Source organism: Carica papaya, chromosome 5 (assembly GCF_054855325.1).
Source record: "Carica papaya isolate Zhongbai chromosome 5, ASM5485532v1, whole genome shotgun sequence".
Classification (NCBI taxonomy): domain Eukaryota; kingdom Viridiplantae; phylum Streptophyta; class Magnoliopsida; order Brassicales; family Caricaceae; genus Carica; species Carica papaya.
The window spans coordinates 2,535,398-2,550,519 of record NC_142313.1 but is presented as its reverse complement, the minus strand read 5'-3'; the positions used below and the strand labels follow the sequence as shown (position 1 = coordinate 2,550,519).

The 15,122-nt window shown below is 33.0% G+C and overlaps 1 protein-coding gene across 2 annotated transcripts; it reads left to right on the top strand.

The window, feature by feature from the left end:
• The first annotated feature begins 298 nt into the window (after positions 1–298).
• LOC110821405 (3-beta hydroxysteroid dehydrogenase/isomerase family protein) lies at positions 299–9,293 on the top strand. 2 transcript variants are annotated; one of them, XM_022051239.2, is made up of 12 exons: positions 299–577; positions 1,620–1,709; positions 1,850–1,983; positions 2,072–2,242; positions 2,620–2,736; positions 2,832–2,911; positions 3,507–3,705; positions 4,756–4,873; positions 7,458–7,632; positions 8,208–8,364; positions 8,620–8,686; positions 8,771–9,293. In XM_022051239.2, exons 1-12 carry the CDS (start codon positions 322–324, stop codon positions 8,926–8,928), a joined length of 1,722 nt encoding a protein of 573 aa, XP_021906931.1. In that variant the 5' UTR covers positions 299–321; the 3' UTR covers positions 8,929–9,293. The 2 variants fall into 2 exon arrangements, with proteins under 2 accessions (XP_021906931.1, XP_088075859.1); XM_088219733.1 differs by lacking the exon at positions 299–577 and adding an exon at positions 624–774.
• The last annotated feature ends 5,829 nt before the right edge of the window (positions 9,294–15,122 follow it).

Here is a 15,122-nt window from a genome sequence, read left to right as displayed (position 1 = left end):
TAAAAAAAGCTACGATAAAAATAATTCAAACGCAATAATAAAAATATGGAAATAGTTAACAAGCGTAAAAAAATAAGAATAAATTATTTTTAATATTTTTTTGTTACTAATTTTTAATTGTACGCGCCAAGCCGACTCTCTCTCTCTCTGTACGTATATAAAATGGAAAAAAAAAGGAGACGGATTAATTTTAGAATACAACAACTAAATTAGCAAAGCGAGAATTCATTTTCTCTCTTTCTGGAATTTGGAATCACTCTGCAGGTGCAGAGAGAGAGAGAGGGAGGGAGGGAGGGAGGGAGAGAGAGAGAGAGAGCGTTAATGGAGATGGATGATCAATCTGTGGATTCGAGTCTCAAGACGTGCGTGGTCCTCAGTGGCGGAAGTTTCTTAGGGAGATCATTGATCTCGAGGCTACTCCGACTCGGCCACTGGATCGTCCGAGTCGCCGATTCTACTCCCTCTCTTCAACTTGATCCATACTCTGACTCCGACTCGCTCATCTCCAATGCTCTCGCCTCCTGTCGCGCTACCTATCACCAAGTCGATGTTCGTGTTAAATCTCAAATAGCCGAAGGTTCATCAGACTATACGTACACCATATTAAATCTATCTGTATGTCTGTGTAGTTGTTTATGTACGGTGTCTTTTCTTGTTGTTTGCGAACGTTGTTTGGTTCTTCAGAAAATGTGGGAGAAGAATTAATCGGCACGAGAATTTGGTGTTCGCTCCTTTGAAATTCGAGCTCCGTAGTGGAAACCGCTTCAGCGCGTAGTAATGAACTCAACGTTGGATTAAGTTGGAGTTTCTTTTCGTTTTTCTAATTTTAGTTCTGTCTATTTGGTAATTATATGTTAACCTTTATGTCTACATATGCTGTTTGTTTCGCCGGGAAAATGTGAGAAAGGAAAACGTGAGAAGAACTTAGGAGTTCTCCCGGTACACTAATAGTTGTTGGATCAAGGTTTACTTGAGAGGAAATTGTGGAGCGTGTAGTGTTTATTTCAGTTGCTTAAGTTTGGCTGCTAAGAAGCAGTTGGATAGAAAATGAATAAAGTGAAATCGTGATTTTGATTTCCAAAAAGGTGTTAGAAAGGAAAAGAAAATATCCAACGTACTGAGTTTCTAGCATTTTCATCCTTCTGGATATTTTCAGCAGTCAAACAATGGCTTATTCCCGATCACATTTCCAAATGTGTTATATTGTGTATTACTGCAGGCAAAATCTGAAATGTAAGAAAAAAAATTTGTATATCGAATGGTTTCTCTTAAAAGGCAATCTGTGGCCCCTTTTTGCTCCCTTTGCCTCTTATTTTCCATCACTAACTTATTGTTTGCAGGTTCCTGTATATTTTTTCCCTCTCTCTAACTGCAATCTTATATTAAGTACTTGTCAATAGCTTTTGGTGCCTTATTTCTCTGTCATTAATAAGTTGTTAGGAGTTTCCTGTCCATTTACCAGTTCTCTAAATGCGAGCTTATGTTAAGTACTTGTTTATAGCTTTTGGTAGCTTAGATGCTGTCATTAATCTGTTATTAGTAGTTGCCTTCTCATTTCAGTTCTTGATATGCAATCTGGGTTTGAAGAATTGACTGTTTATAGCACTTACTGGTGGCAGCTATTGAAGGCTCATATGTTGTGTTCTACATGGATCCCACTGATGTACGCACTCATGATTTCTATCATTGCTACATGATCATAGTTCAAGGTAGAGGATGTTATATGTCTTGTCATTATTGTTGTTGCTGTTTTATGTACATAACTAGGTAATGGTATAAACCAATGTTTTATGGAATTGCTGCATTTCCAATGAAATACTAGTAATTTTTAATTTGGCTTTTGCTTCAGGTGCAAAGAATGTCATCCATGCATGCCGAGAGTGCAAAGTTAAACAGCTCATCTACAACAGTTCTGCAGATGTTGTTTTTGATGGTTCACAAGATATAAATGGTGGGGATGAAACCTTGAGATATCCTTGGAAAGTAAGTTCCTCCTTCATGATCTAAGAAAAGCTTTTTCCGTATTTCTTGTATTTAAATGATCTTTCTTCTTATTGACGGATCATTACAGTTTCAAGACCTGCTGACTGACCTTAAAGCCCAAGCAGAAGCACTAGTCCTTTTTGCCAATGATATTGATGGGCTTTTGACCTGTGCACTTCGTCCCAGCAATGTGTTTGGACCTGGAGATACAGAGATTGTGCCTTTTCTGGTTAATTTTGCAAAATCTGGTTGGGCAAAGGTTGAGAACTATTTTTGTGCATCATTTAGTTGTGTTATTTTTACTTGTATGTTATATGGTATTGATGTTGAAACTTCTTTAAGTGAATGTTTAGCAGAGTGATTCTAGTCGCATATTTTTTTCATTGGAAATTTGAAGGGAATCACATACCTTTGAGGCTTCTCAGTTTCATTCTATTTAATCTCATATGTTCTTATATATTATCTTGAGATACTTTATGACCTAAAAGAGCAATGATTGTGCAGCAGATAGCTGCAGTATTGTCAGAAAATCCATTTATTGTTAGCCACCTTCAGAAATTTTCTGTCTTTTATTTCCTCCACACATGAAACATCTCTAGTTGACTTTAGTTGAAGTAACAGGATTTCTCATTTCAGTTTATTATAGGGAGTGGTGAAAATATGTCTGACTTCACCTATATTGAGAATGTTGCCCATGCAAATATCTGTGCAGCAGAAGCTCTAGATTCCAAAAAGGTCTCTGTAGCAGGAAAGGTAATCATACTTCTTGAATTTATTCAGTGCTCTTGCCCATGACTTTCTGACAAGGTTTTTAGATAATGACGAATCTTTTTGTAAATTATCTGCAGGCATTTTTTATAACTAATCTCAAGCCCATGAAGTTCTGGGACTTCGTGTCTAACATACTTGAGGGGTTGGGATATGAAAGGTAAGTGAGGATTCAAACAATACTAAAGGGTTAGTTTAGAGGCAGTGGTCAATTATAATAACATGATTGTTGACTCCTTTGCTTCTGCCTGCCTAATTGTATTGTTGCATAGGTTGAATCCTAATTGGCACAACAATTTGAACAAAACCATTGAAATTAAGTCAACTCAAAAGAAAAAAAAGGAGAGAGAGAAAAAGGATAGAACACCAAAAGCACAGATTATGCTAGCTGAGAAAATAAATACTCTCTCCTTTCCTTTAATATTCTGGTAAATTTTTAATCCAAAAAGCTTTTCTTCATTGAACTCAGCATTATATCCTGTTTCCTCTCAGTTATAGAAAGTATTTCTCCTTATCAACTTCATTTTCCTGTTTTGATGTTGTGGTGTTTACATGTGGTTGTGTTTGTCAATATGTATATGTATATGTAGTTACCGATAATAGAAAAATTTATTTGTCTTCTCAAATTTCAATATGTATTTAATGATAATTATTTGGCTGTCTTGGATATGGATCAATGAGAACTATTTTGTTGATCCCTCAGTGCAGCATCCAGTTTGTCTCTGCAATTGAATTGTGATTTCTTTTGATTGCAGACCATCAGTAAAACTTCATGCTAAGATGGTGTGGTATATTCTCTCGGTTGTCATGTGGATGCATGAAAAATTGGACCTTGGAATGCATAATTGTTCTGTGTCACCTCATTACATTTTTCAACTAGCCTTGCGTACAAGAACTTTTAACTGCAGTGCAGCTCAAGAACTTCTTGGGTATTCACCAGTCATATCCCAGGAAGTACGTTTCTTTTGGTATTTTACTATCTTATCTGTTATGGACGTATAAGTTTGATCCCTGCCTTCTATCTCTTTATTTGTCCGAGTACATCTTGCTTATAATTTAATAAGTTTCATTTTCTTTAGGGAACATTATCATATGCAGACCAGACCCACATCTCACTGTTCATCTGGTTGTAACTTTTTTTCTTCTGTTTGTCCAAATTCTCATGCTGTCCTTTCTGTGATAATTTGATTACTGTTTAGTCACTTCAGGTTATCTCACTTGAGGAAGCATGTTATTGATCCAAAACAGAAAAAGAAAAAGAAGTTGACTTCTGGGTCTGTCAAATATTCTTTCTTTGGTCACCCTTTTTTAGTTTTCCAGTTTTCAGAAGGGATATTCGTATTTTCAAACTTATTGAGCAATGAGAGATGTGTCTCTATGGATGTCCTCCTACCATTATGATTTATGCGAAACCAGCTGTGGTCAATGCTATTTTGGTTGGAAAAAAAAAATCATGAGAGCAAAAGATTGCAATTGTTGAACTTTCCCTCTGGATGGCAAACCATTTTTATTTAAAAAAGAAGAGAGGTAAACAAAGAAAAGAAAAATCATCAATTGCAGGTTGGGCGTTGTTTCAATATATTAGAAATCATAAAAATCCTTTCTACTCACTTGCCGATTTCGTTTCCCTTTCCTTTCCTTCCTCTCTATTGAGTAATAGACATGTCCCTATATCCATTTGCTCCCATGGTTTCCCATTCTTCTCTCTTTTCCTCATTTCTTTCCTCAGAACAGAGGGTTTTAAGGTGCATCACTTGTTATTATTTGCATTGTGGTATGTTTCTAAAGAGAGCAGTATGACTGTAACATGAGAGCCTTTTTCCCCCAATAATCTAGTGTAAGGCTTTAAATTTTTTATTTTATGTTATTATACTTCTGTTCTTTATCAGTGGCATTGCTGCACTCAATGGCCCTCCCCCTTTTCTGTAGTGCAGTTTATTGAATAATGTTTGAAGTTAAAAAAAATGGAGGTTTAGTTGTGCATGAATGCTTTTGATGACACAGGAGGGTCTTGCGCGAACCATTGAATCATTCTGTCATTTAGCCAAAGATTCATCTGTTGTGAGATACAGTGACTTTGATAAACTATCAAAAGCAGATAAGCTGCTTGGTGGTGGGAAAGGTTAGAAACTTCTTCTGCTATATGAAACTTCATAGTTTTTATTGGCACGGCTAATCATTTACTTTTTGTTTAGATAATAGTTAAAAGAAAATTGACAAATGATGATTCAAATATGCAAATAAGTATAAATCATCTGGAAGCTAAATGTTTATACATGCGGTTCTTACTTTGGTTCAAATTTAAATTCTATATAACATAATGGGAGTACGGTACAAATGAGATTAGATTTTAATAAAGATAGTGCCAAGAATGGTTGAGTATGTATTTTATTGAATATCACAATCCTATATATGCAGATTTCCTATAATTAAAAATGAATTAAACAATTAATTACATAAAGTGTATTTTACCTTAATGTCCTTTAACCTAATTATATACTCTCTAGTTGACACTCTCCCTCAAGGTGGGAAATAAATCTTGCTTATTCCCAACTTACCAGTGATAGTCTGGGATGATAGATTACTTGGGCCTTTAGTCAACATATTTGTTAGCTGTAAACTGGTTGGCATGTATCTAATACATATTAAACCACTATTTAGCTTTTCTTTGATGAAGTGTCTGTCAACCTCAACATGTTTAGTTTTATCATATTGCACCGTCTTGTGGGCAATAATTATAACCAATTTATTGTCACGATATAAGCACATGGAACTGTCTCACTTTATTTTAGATCTTCGAAAATTCTCTTTAGCAATAGTAATTTATATACCACTTGAGCTACTGTTTGACATTCTGATTCTGCACTCAGACTTCAAGTGTTCCTTATCCCATGCATCAAAAGTTGGTATCCTGACTTTGGTCAATGCCCAGGAGCTAACTGAGTTTTCCTTTTCGTTTGAGTGTGATCCGAAGTAATTTTGACCAAATCAGATAGTCATTCCTGATGAAGCAATAACATCTTGGATTGGTCAAATTCACTATTGTTTTGGATAAAATTTCCCATGTAGGAATGTTCTAGTACTTTAGGATGTAACCCCCGATATATTTTAAGAGCTTTAGGACAACTAAGGACAAATATAAAAGTCATAGGTAGTATGCTACTGGCTGGACGGAAGGAAGCACGGTCGCCAGAGGCTGATTGAGTGCACTTGATAGGATCACCGTGCAAGGGGCAATTGAGCAAATAGGTGGCATACAGCTGGAGAGAGGTGGGGCACAGGTTTGGCGGCTAGGCAGAGACACAAACCAACTGAGCAGAAGCGCACAGACTAAGGGGAGCTGCAGCTAGCTGTGCGCTCTGCTAGCTGTGCGCATTTGGAGAATTTGATGTTGGTGATGAAGGCTAACTTCTGGTGTTGGAGGCTGGTCTCTGGTGGGGGATCGGCTGATTTTTGGTGGTCGGCCATAAAGACTGGCCCGTTGGTTTTTGTGTTTTATTTTGAGAATGAATACTGATTAGGATTTGTGAAGGGGGCCTAGGGTTTTTTCCTTTATGCTTGATATCATCTTAAAAATGATTGAGCGTGTATTTTATTGAATGTCATAATCGTATATATGCAGGTTTTTTAGAATAGAAAATAAATAAACCATTAATTACATATGGTGTATTTTACTAATGTCCTTTTACCTAATTACATATTCTCTCTTTAACAAATAGTATTCTAATTTTAAGTCAACTATATTTCAGAGTCAAATATTTTATGATTATTAAATTGATAAATACCGATATAAATTGAAAATTTGCAATTAAATTTTTTGTTTGTTGAATTTTTATTCATGATACTTAATTCACAACAGTTTGATATATATATATATATATAGGAAAAAATTAGAGAATATTTTAGTAGAAAACTGTAGAAATCTAACTTTTTATAGAAGTTCAATTTTTATATAGATTGGTATCTCTAAAGAAATATCTCTATAAAAAAGAATCATAATCGACTTTTATAATTAGAAGTTCTTTTCTTTTTATAAGACTTATTTGTATTCCTACTAAATTCTGAGTAAAGTTGATTTAATTTTATATTAGATGTGTAAATTATGATTAAATTCTACCTATTAAATAATTAAATTTAGAAGTAAAATAAAATATAAAATGACTTTAACCAAACAAAATATTGGAGTTTTTCTTCTTTAGTTCCTAGTTATTCATTGTTGTTTCTTGCAGTAGGTGTTAAGCTGAGCTACAGGTAAAAGTAACCATCTCCTAACTGCAGAGCTGGCTCTGGCTGTGCTCGGTCGAATACTACCTAGTTGCCCTGGTATCCTATGCTTGATTGGCTGAATGCATACTGTCTGATGAATGCTAGGAAATTATGAAGTATCTCTTGTTAAAGAAGTGATGAAATTAGATGTTGGTATAGGCTTCTGTAACCTGTTGCATTCTTTTATATGAATGTTGATGTCTGGCATTTTCTATGCGATAGATAAACATGAAGCTTGTTGTTCTTTAAGCCTAAAAGCCTGGTAGGACACCGCTTGCATTAAATTGTAAGACCAAATGGAACAAAGTTTCTTATCAAATAAGAAAAACATACTTTTGAGCTGCAAGTCATCAGTTCATTTTCCTTGTGATAGTAGGCTATGTTGATGAGATCATATTTATAACTTTCATAGAAAATGACCCCGAACTATCTTTTTGCAGTTGCAGACATTTTGCTGTGGAGAGATGAGAAGAGAACGTTCACATGCTTCCTCCTTGTGGTTGTATTGTTTTACTGGTTTTTTCTGGATGGAAGAACTTTCACTTCTTCCTTAGCACAGCTTCTGCTTCTAGTTTCAATCCTCATTTATGGTTGTGGCATGGTTCCATTAAATATGTGAGTAGGTTTTACAGAGCCTTGAATATCCACATGAGTTTAGTTGTTTCTAAATCACTCATCTTCTGACTGCTAGAAATTATTCTTCAATGGTCCGGTTCTGGTTCTTTCTGGTTTGTATTAATTCATTGGTCTTAATCTTTTTACAGTATCTGTATATCCTTTCTTCTTGGATTATCTTATTGATTCATCTTTTGGGTCGGGTAATTTCAGTAATTTTAGGTTATGCCTGTATGTTGCCCATTGAACTTGAGTAAGAAGTACGGGATCTGTAGCTTATTCTTCCATTGAGTAAAACTAGGTTAGCTAATGATCTACATCTTACTTCAGTAAAAATTTACAAGTTGGAGTCTGTAGTTACTGGTTAATTTTTTAGCGAAGTAGGTTATGAAGGCAAAGTAGGTTATATGGTTCATATGCGAGTAGACTGAGTAATTCTTAAAATCTTGTTTTTCACTTGATTGAATTCTCTTCCTCCTCTCCCACTTCCTTTCCTGAGATTGCAGCTTTTGGCCTCATTAATTTATTTACCTGCTTTAAGCTATGGGCTTGTTGACTATGATTTTTTGCAACAGATTCGGCTTTCCTGTCAAGAGTATACCTTTGTCTTGCTTCGAAGTCTCTGAAGTAGGCATGAGAGACTCAATCCGAAGCATAGTTTATCTGTGGAACAGGTTGGCTCAGAATATTGCAGCACTCGGCAGAGGAGATGATTGGAATAATTTCTTCAAGGTACAGTAATAATCATTTCTGCATTACAAATCCATCAAGGCTATGCATGGAACAGACTTTGTAATTTTGGTGTAACTTCCTGCAAATCCATACTCAGTCTGGCTAAGTGTAAATTTGCAAATGAATTCTACAAATATTCTTAAGTTCTATTTCAACATAGTCTAAAGATGTCTAATTTCTAGTTGTATATAAATGTGGGTTGATAGAATGCCTCTCCTTTGCGGAATATACAAATACTGTATTTGTCCATTTCAGGCAGCGGTATCTCTCTATATTCTCACATTGATTGCCACGCAGTCATTTACAGTGGTGATTGCCGTAGGTAAGCGACCATTTGCTTAAACCATTACAATACTATTCCCAATTTTTTTCAATTTTTCCTTCTCATACTTACTGTATATTACAGTGTTGGCATTCATGTTCACTGGTTTCTTCATTTACGAGCAATACGAATCTGAAATTGAGGGGCTAGCAAGGATTCTGGTCTACGGTATAATTCAATTGAAAGGATTTATTAGGAGAGGTCTCCAACTTGCCTCCACACGTTTCCATAATGATGAATAAGTATTGCCTCAGTAGACATTACTGAATATACAAGGATTAGAAGGTAGGACTAGCAGCGCCTAAACTGCCATTTTCTTCACTGGTTGCATTGGATATGCTTTACAGACAGCTAATCCCCCAGCAAACGAAACCCAGGGGGATGAATTATACGAGCACCTCGGACCAGGTAGGTTTTGCAACTTTTTCTCCTCCATTCACATTAATTAGTAGTATTTTAGAGGAAGTTAAACCATAGTGTGCTGATGGATGGTAGCAGTTGTTGTAAAAACAAGATGAGTATGTTACAATCAAATTTCAAAATTTATTACTGTTGTGATAGTAAAAATTTTAATCGAAGACGAAATAAGCTTTGTTCGATGATGAGATGATCAATTCTATACAAGTAATGTTTATAATGGTGATAAGAGAAAAGATCCTAAAACAATATATTATATGTAATTAATTGATAATTCATGTTAGAGTTAATTATAATTTGATCTTCTGTGGTTTGATTTTGTTGTAGTTTAAATTTTTATTAGTTTTTGCGATTATATATTTTATATAGAATGATTAATTTTAAAATTTATACTCCTTTTACAGAGACAAAATAATAATCCATCTATAATTTTATACTCAAATAAAATTTCTACATCATCAACAGAACACATGGCAATCAACAACACAGTAATATGAACATGTAATGTTCATTAACGGTTAGTTAACTCCTGTTTAATTTTAAATATTTTTAAAATATATAATATTTTCAACAAAAAGAAAAAAAAAAGTTAATTGACTTAAATATAAAAATATTAGTATAAGGTGCTTCGACAACCTACTCAAGATTTCACGAGCTCACGCGTCTCTCTTGACAGCTTGTCCTCGAGCCTCTCTCTCTTGTAAAGCTTTTCTCTACTCTCGATTCTTTCTTTGTTAGTCTCGCACTCTCTCTCCTCGAGCTCTCTTTATAATTGTCTTCTAAAAAAAATGATATAATGTGATGATGTGGATAATTATGTAACACGCTAAATTAATTTTTTTGTAATTTAAGGTTTAATTATAAATGTAAATTCTTAATTTTTTAATTTTAATTTAGAGTAAGAATGAAGTAAAATTTATGAAGGATTAAATTGAAAACAATTTTGAAAAAAATATGTGAAAATTTGGGTTTTAGGGATATTTTTGAAAGAAAAATAAGAAAATAGTAGTCAAAATGCAATTTAGAAAAGTTTTACCACGTCAAACATTCGATCAGTAGGTCTGGCAAATCAGGACGCGCCGCGTAGCAGCGAACGCTGAAGCGGTGCCACGCGGGAGGCCACGCAGGCGATCCGCGTGCCTGCGATCGAATGGCCCAGGTCAATTCCAGCACGCACGGACGGCCCAGATGTGTTTTCTCCCCAAATGCGATCAAACAGTCATATTTGAATGCGATCGGACAGTGCAGATTGAATCACGATAAACGATTCAGATCAAACGCGATAGACGGTCTAGATCAAAAGCAGACGGATATAAATAACCTTTATCCACACTAAACCCTAACCTTAGCCGTCAGACCCCCTCGCCGGAAGGACACTACCGCCACCCGTCGCCGCACCGAAGTTTGTTCCGACTGCCAAAAAAGGTAAAAATTTTCTCTTTTGCTCGAAATTCAATTTTAAAAACACTTATAGCCAAATCGGAGCAAAAAAACCGGCCAATTAGTCGAAAAATGCAAGCAAAGGCTAAAAGCATCACCACAGGGAATTTCACAAAACGCCTCCGATGAGGCCCTTCTCGATTCCCGTTTTGTATAATTTTTTCACTGTTGCGATCACCGTGTCCTTCTTTACAGGTTGACCGAAGCAAAACACTCAACCGCAACATGAGTCGGAGGAGTCGTCGTACCGGAGAGTCCCGCCGCCGGTGAGTTTCGATTTTTTTTTATATTTTTTGGGCCAACTGAGGCCATTTAACGTGTTTTCTCTCAGGGATCGATGCAGAATCAGCCGAAAACAGTCAATCTGAGACGGACCGTCGCCGCCGGAGCACGACGAAGCCGCCGTGCCAAAATTCTGAAATTGGCCAAGTGGGTCCCGGAACTGATTTTTGGTTTGTTTGGGACATTTGTAAGTATTATTAGCACGTTTTAATTCTCGAAAAAAAAATTCAAGGAACTTGAGAATTGCCCGTAGGCACAGTTGAACAACTTAGTTTTTCGGGTACCAAATCGAATAAGGATTTCTCACTCTATTCTCTATCATAGAATTGAAGTTTAAATAAATAATAATATAGTACTTTGTGCAAATTTAATAAATGTGCATAATTAATTACGTATTACTAATAGAGCTAGAACCGAAAATTGTTCTCTATTGATTTATATTGATTTATTTTACAATTTAAAAGCATGATAGTATCTGATTTATCAATTTTATAGTTTGAATGCATGTATTGTTGTCTTACGTTACCACTGTTTAGTTGGAAAATTGATATATGATTGTGTTCCCTGATACATGTTTGTTTGCTTATGTGATTATGATTGATTTGGAAAATGAAGACTAACGGAAAATGAGAAAATTGTGTGGTAAAATGAATAGATGAAGACGGCAGCCTTACTGGATATCCTAAGAGATGATGGACGGACCGGATACTTAAAGAATCCTACTGTGAACGTTGTCTCATACCGGATGGGGTATGGAGACATAATAATTTGGAGCTCATACCGGACGGAGTATGGGGACGGTTCGTTTTACCCTCATACCTGACGGGGTATTGAGGTTTAATAATTTGGCACTCATACCGGACGGGGTATAGGGATGACTCGTAATTGAGATTATTAAATGAAAGGGTTCGCGTGTAGTAGGGGCATCCCTATGAACCTCCATAGATACTAATAGTTTAGTGGAAAAAGCAACAGTTATTGTTTGGTTTATTGACGATGTATATAGACTTATTATATGTGTTATGTTGCTGATTTCACATGAAATTATGATCTATATGATATTATTGTCTGCATAAGTTATTTTTATGAATTCTACTATATTAAGTGAACGGTAAACGATTTTATTTTTAATAAATGTATTAGTTTAAATTAAGTACTCCATTAGTATTTTAATTTTATACCAACCTTTACTTATCTATCGGTGATATAGCGTGATATCCTTACTGGGGTAGTGTAGCTCATCCCTTATTTAATCATTTCAGATTAAGAGGATCAGATTCCAGAGCCCGGTCCGCATGAGGATTGCGGTTAGATGTTATATTTCTTTATTTTTTGTTTATCTCTTTATTCTTGTATTTCTTTTAAAATAGTGAATTCTGTAACACTGTTTTGTACTTTAAATTATTTGTATAAAGAATGTAAACTCTGAACATTTATTACGGTTTAACACTTTAATTATTTTTTATTTCATTTGAATATTTCCGGAATCGTTACAGATTATATGACAAAAAAAATTAATTTCATTAACAAGTTGTCAATCATCTACATATAACTTAAAACACGTAGCATTAATTAAGAATGAGTTAGCTCTTTCTATTTTTTAGTGTTTATTTAGTAGCATTCCAAAAGTATAAGAGTTTGTATTAAAAAAAAATATTTAAGGGTTAAATAAAAAATTATTATTACTACATAAGTTGTTTTACTATTTAAATCATTAAATATATAAATTATACTTGTTTTATATATTAAATAACAAAAGGTGACAACATTAAATATAATGATTATATTTAATTAAGTAATTCTATGATTTAATTTATTAATAGATTAATAAAATTGTAATAATTGGGCTGTGGTTTGTTATTATTATAACAAAAAACATATTTTGTGGGGATTAATTTATTTAATAAACTAGTACTGACCTAGTTTAGTATTTTTGGGACCCACATATTTGATTCCTAATGAGTTGATTCCTTTAAGATTCTCCCTTGAAAAAAAAATATTATTTATTTATATTTTAATTTGGATTCTCATAAAGCAAAATTCACCAATCTGCTTCCTCACTGTCCAATCGCATTCGAAAGTTTCATATTCTGTAACTCACAGGCAGGTAACTCAATCAAACTCAATCCCCCGACAGCAACAGACAAAATCCACCCTGTAAATTCCCATGTCTGGCAAGCCGACTAGCACCCCCACCCAACACCAAAGTTGAATGTCAGAGCGGTCTATGCGTATATGTATAGAGAGAGAGAGAGAGAGAGAGAGAGATGATAAATTAATTAGTTCTAAATTAAATAAGGAAATTATTGAGAAATTAATGAAAAAGGACAAATTAATTATTTTTTAGGATAAATTAAGGATAGAATTTGTTAGGACAAAAATTAATTAAGAGCAAATTAATTAGTGATAGGACAACTTGAATACCATATTAGTGGAAATTAATTAAGGAGATAATTAATTATGGAGATTAGTCAAGTGAATATTAATTGGGGAGATTAACGAGAAAATTATGATAAATTGATTAATTATGACACAATAATTGGTTGTGTTTATGACAAATTGATGGCAAACTTAATTAGATCAAAAGTAATTAGGAATGTTAGTGAGGGGTCAACGAGAAATTAATTAATTAAGATAAAATAATTGGTGTCTGTTTGCAACAAATTAATGAGCAAATTAATTATAAAAAGTTAATTAGTAAAAATTACTTTATAATATATTAATTAGTGAATGATTAGATAAAAACAAATCGGATAATTATAAAAGTATTAATTTATTGGTATAGCTTTTTTATATGATAATCATAATGAAATGTTATAAAATCGTATTTTTTTATGTTATCTACAATAACAAAGACATAAATCGATTATGATGATGCTGTTGTACGCTATCGACAGTCCTTCGATGGACTTTGTGGAATAAAAATAAAATATTTTTTGGATGTTCGAGTCATAATGTTTGCATAATATTCATTTTATTAGTATTTTATTCTCAGTTATTTGATTAATTAATATTAATTGATACATCTTCACACTCGTTACGATTGTATGTTTTTTTTAGTAACAAAACATTGAAATAACATCAAATTATTATTGAAGATAAAAAAGATGGTGATGCAAGTGAGCAATTTATTATCCTTTTGCATCAGACGGATGATGAATTTATAGATGTGTATGTTGAATTAATAAAGTTTCGAGGCAAACAATACAAAATTGAACAAGAACTCGAGATTATGAAAAATGTCAAACATGACCTCGATATAATCAACAAACTTATTTAAGATTATTTAACCAAAATATCATCGTCGTGTATTATATTAATAATTTTAGTTTATATATTGTCAAAAATAATTTATGAAATAAGTACACATATGTTACTGATTTAATGTTTTACATTATGGTTTATATAAAGTTCAATTTTGTTACTACCTATACTAACTATTAATTGGTCGATAGATATTTCACTAATTGTGTTACTATGATATTTATATAATAAAAAAATAAAATTTTATTGTTTGTTATAAAGTGTGCTAGTATTATATATATAACTATATATCTCTATTTAAAGCCAAAATGTGTGATTAATTTCTTTATTACAAGTTAAAATATAAAGCATATTTCACAATAACTACAAAATATCTCTTTATATAATATATATATATATATATGCAAAGATATATGTGTATATATAAAATTTTACCTCAAAAAATTATGAGTGCACAAGAAAATACCCACCACTAAAAAAATGAGGTATAAACAAGAGGAGCCACCACTAGAAATGAAGGTGTGGAGATGGGATAAAAGTGGAGGAGGATGAAGGAGAAAATAAGGGGGATGTAGAGAAGGGAATCACTCACTATGAATGAATTTAGAAAAAATAATTTGTAATTTTTAGTATTCGTTAATAATTTTTTTTTTTATTTATATCTGTACGAATACACTGTTTATTACGTATATATAAAATTGATAGTGTTAATTTTTAAAAATTATTTTAAATTAATTTAAAAATTTTAAAAATACATTTTAATAGAAAAAAATATAAAGGTTAACATAAAATTTTTTGAATAGTATTTTAAGTATATTTTTTAAATTAAATTTAAATGAATATTTAAATAATATGATTTAGTAAAAACATTAAATAAACATAAATATATTTAATAAAAAATAATTCATATCTAAAAAATGCAATAAATATCACTCACTTTATTCAAAATAAACTAGTTCAAATATTGAGATTTACCTATTTTATTTATTTTTTAGTTTATAGTAATAAATATTTAACATAATATTTATATTTT

What these genes read in the sequence shown, in the direction of transcription:
- LOC110821405 (XM_022051239.2), top strand. Translation starts at nt 322, where the DNA reads ATGGAGATGGATGATCAATCTGTGGATTCGAGTCTCAAGACGTGCGTG. An exon ending in CTACATGATCATAGTTCAAG is followed by an intron (nt 1,710 to 1,849) that starts GTAGAGGATGTT and finishes CTTTTGCTTCAG; the next exon opens with GTGCAAAGAATGTCATCCAT. An exon ending in TACAGTGGTGATTGCCGTAG is followed by an intron (nt 8,687 to 8,770) that starts GTAAGCGACCAT and finishes TGTATATTACAG; the next exon opens with TGTTGGCATTCATGTTCACT.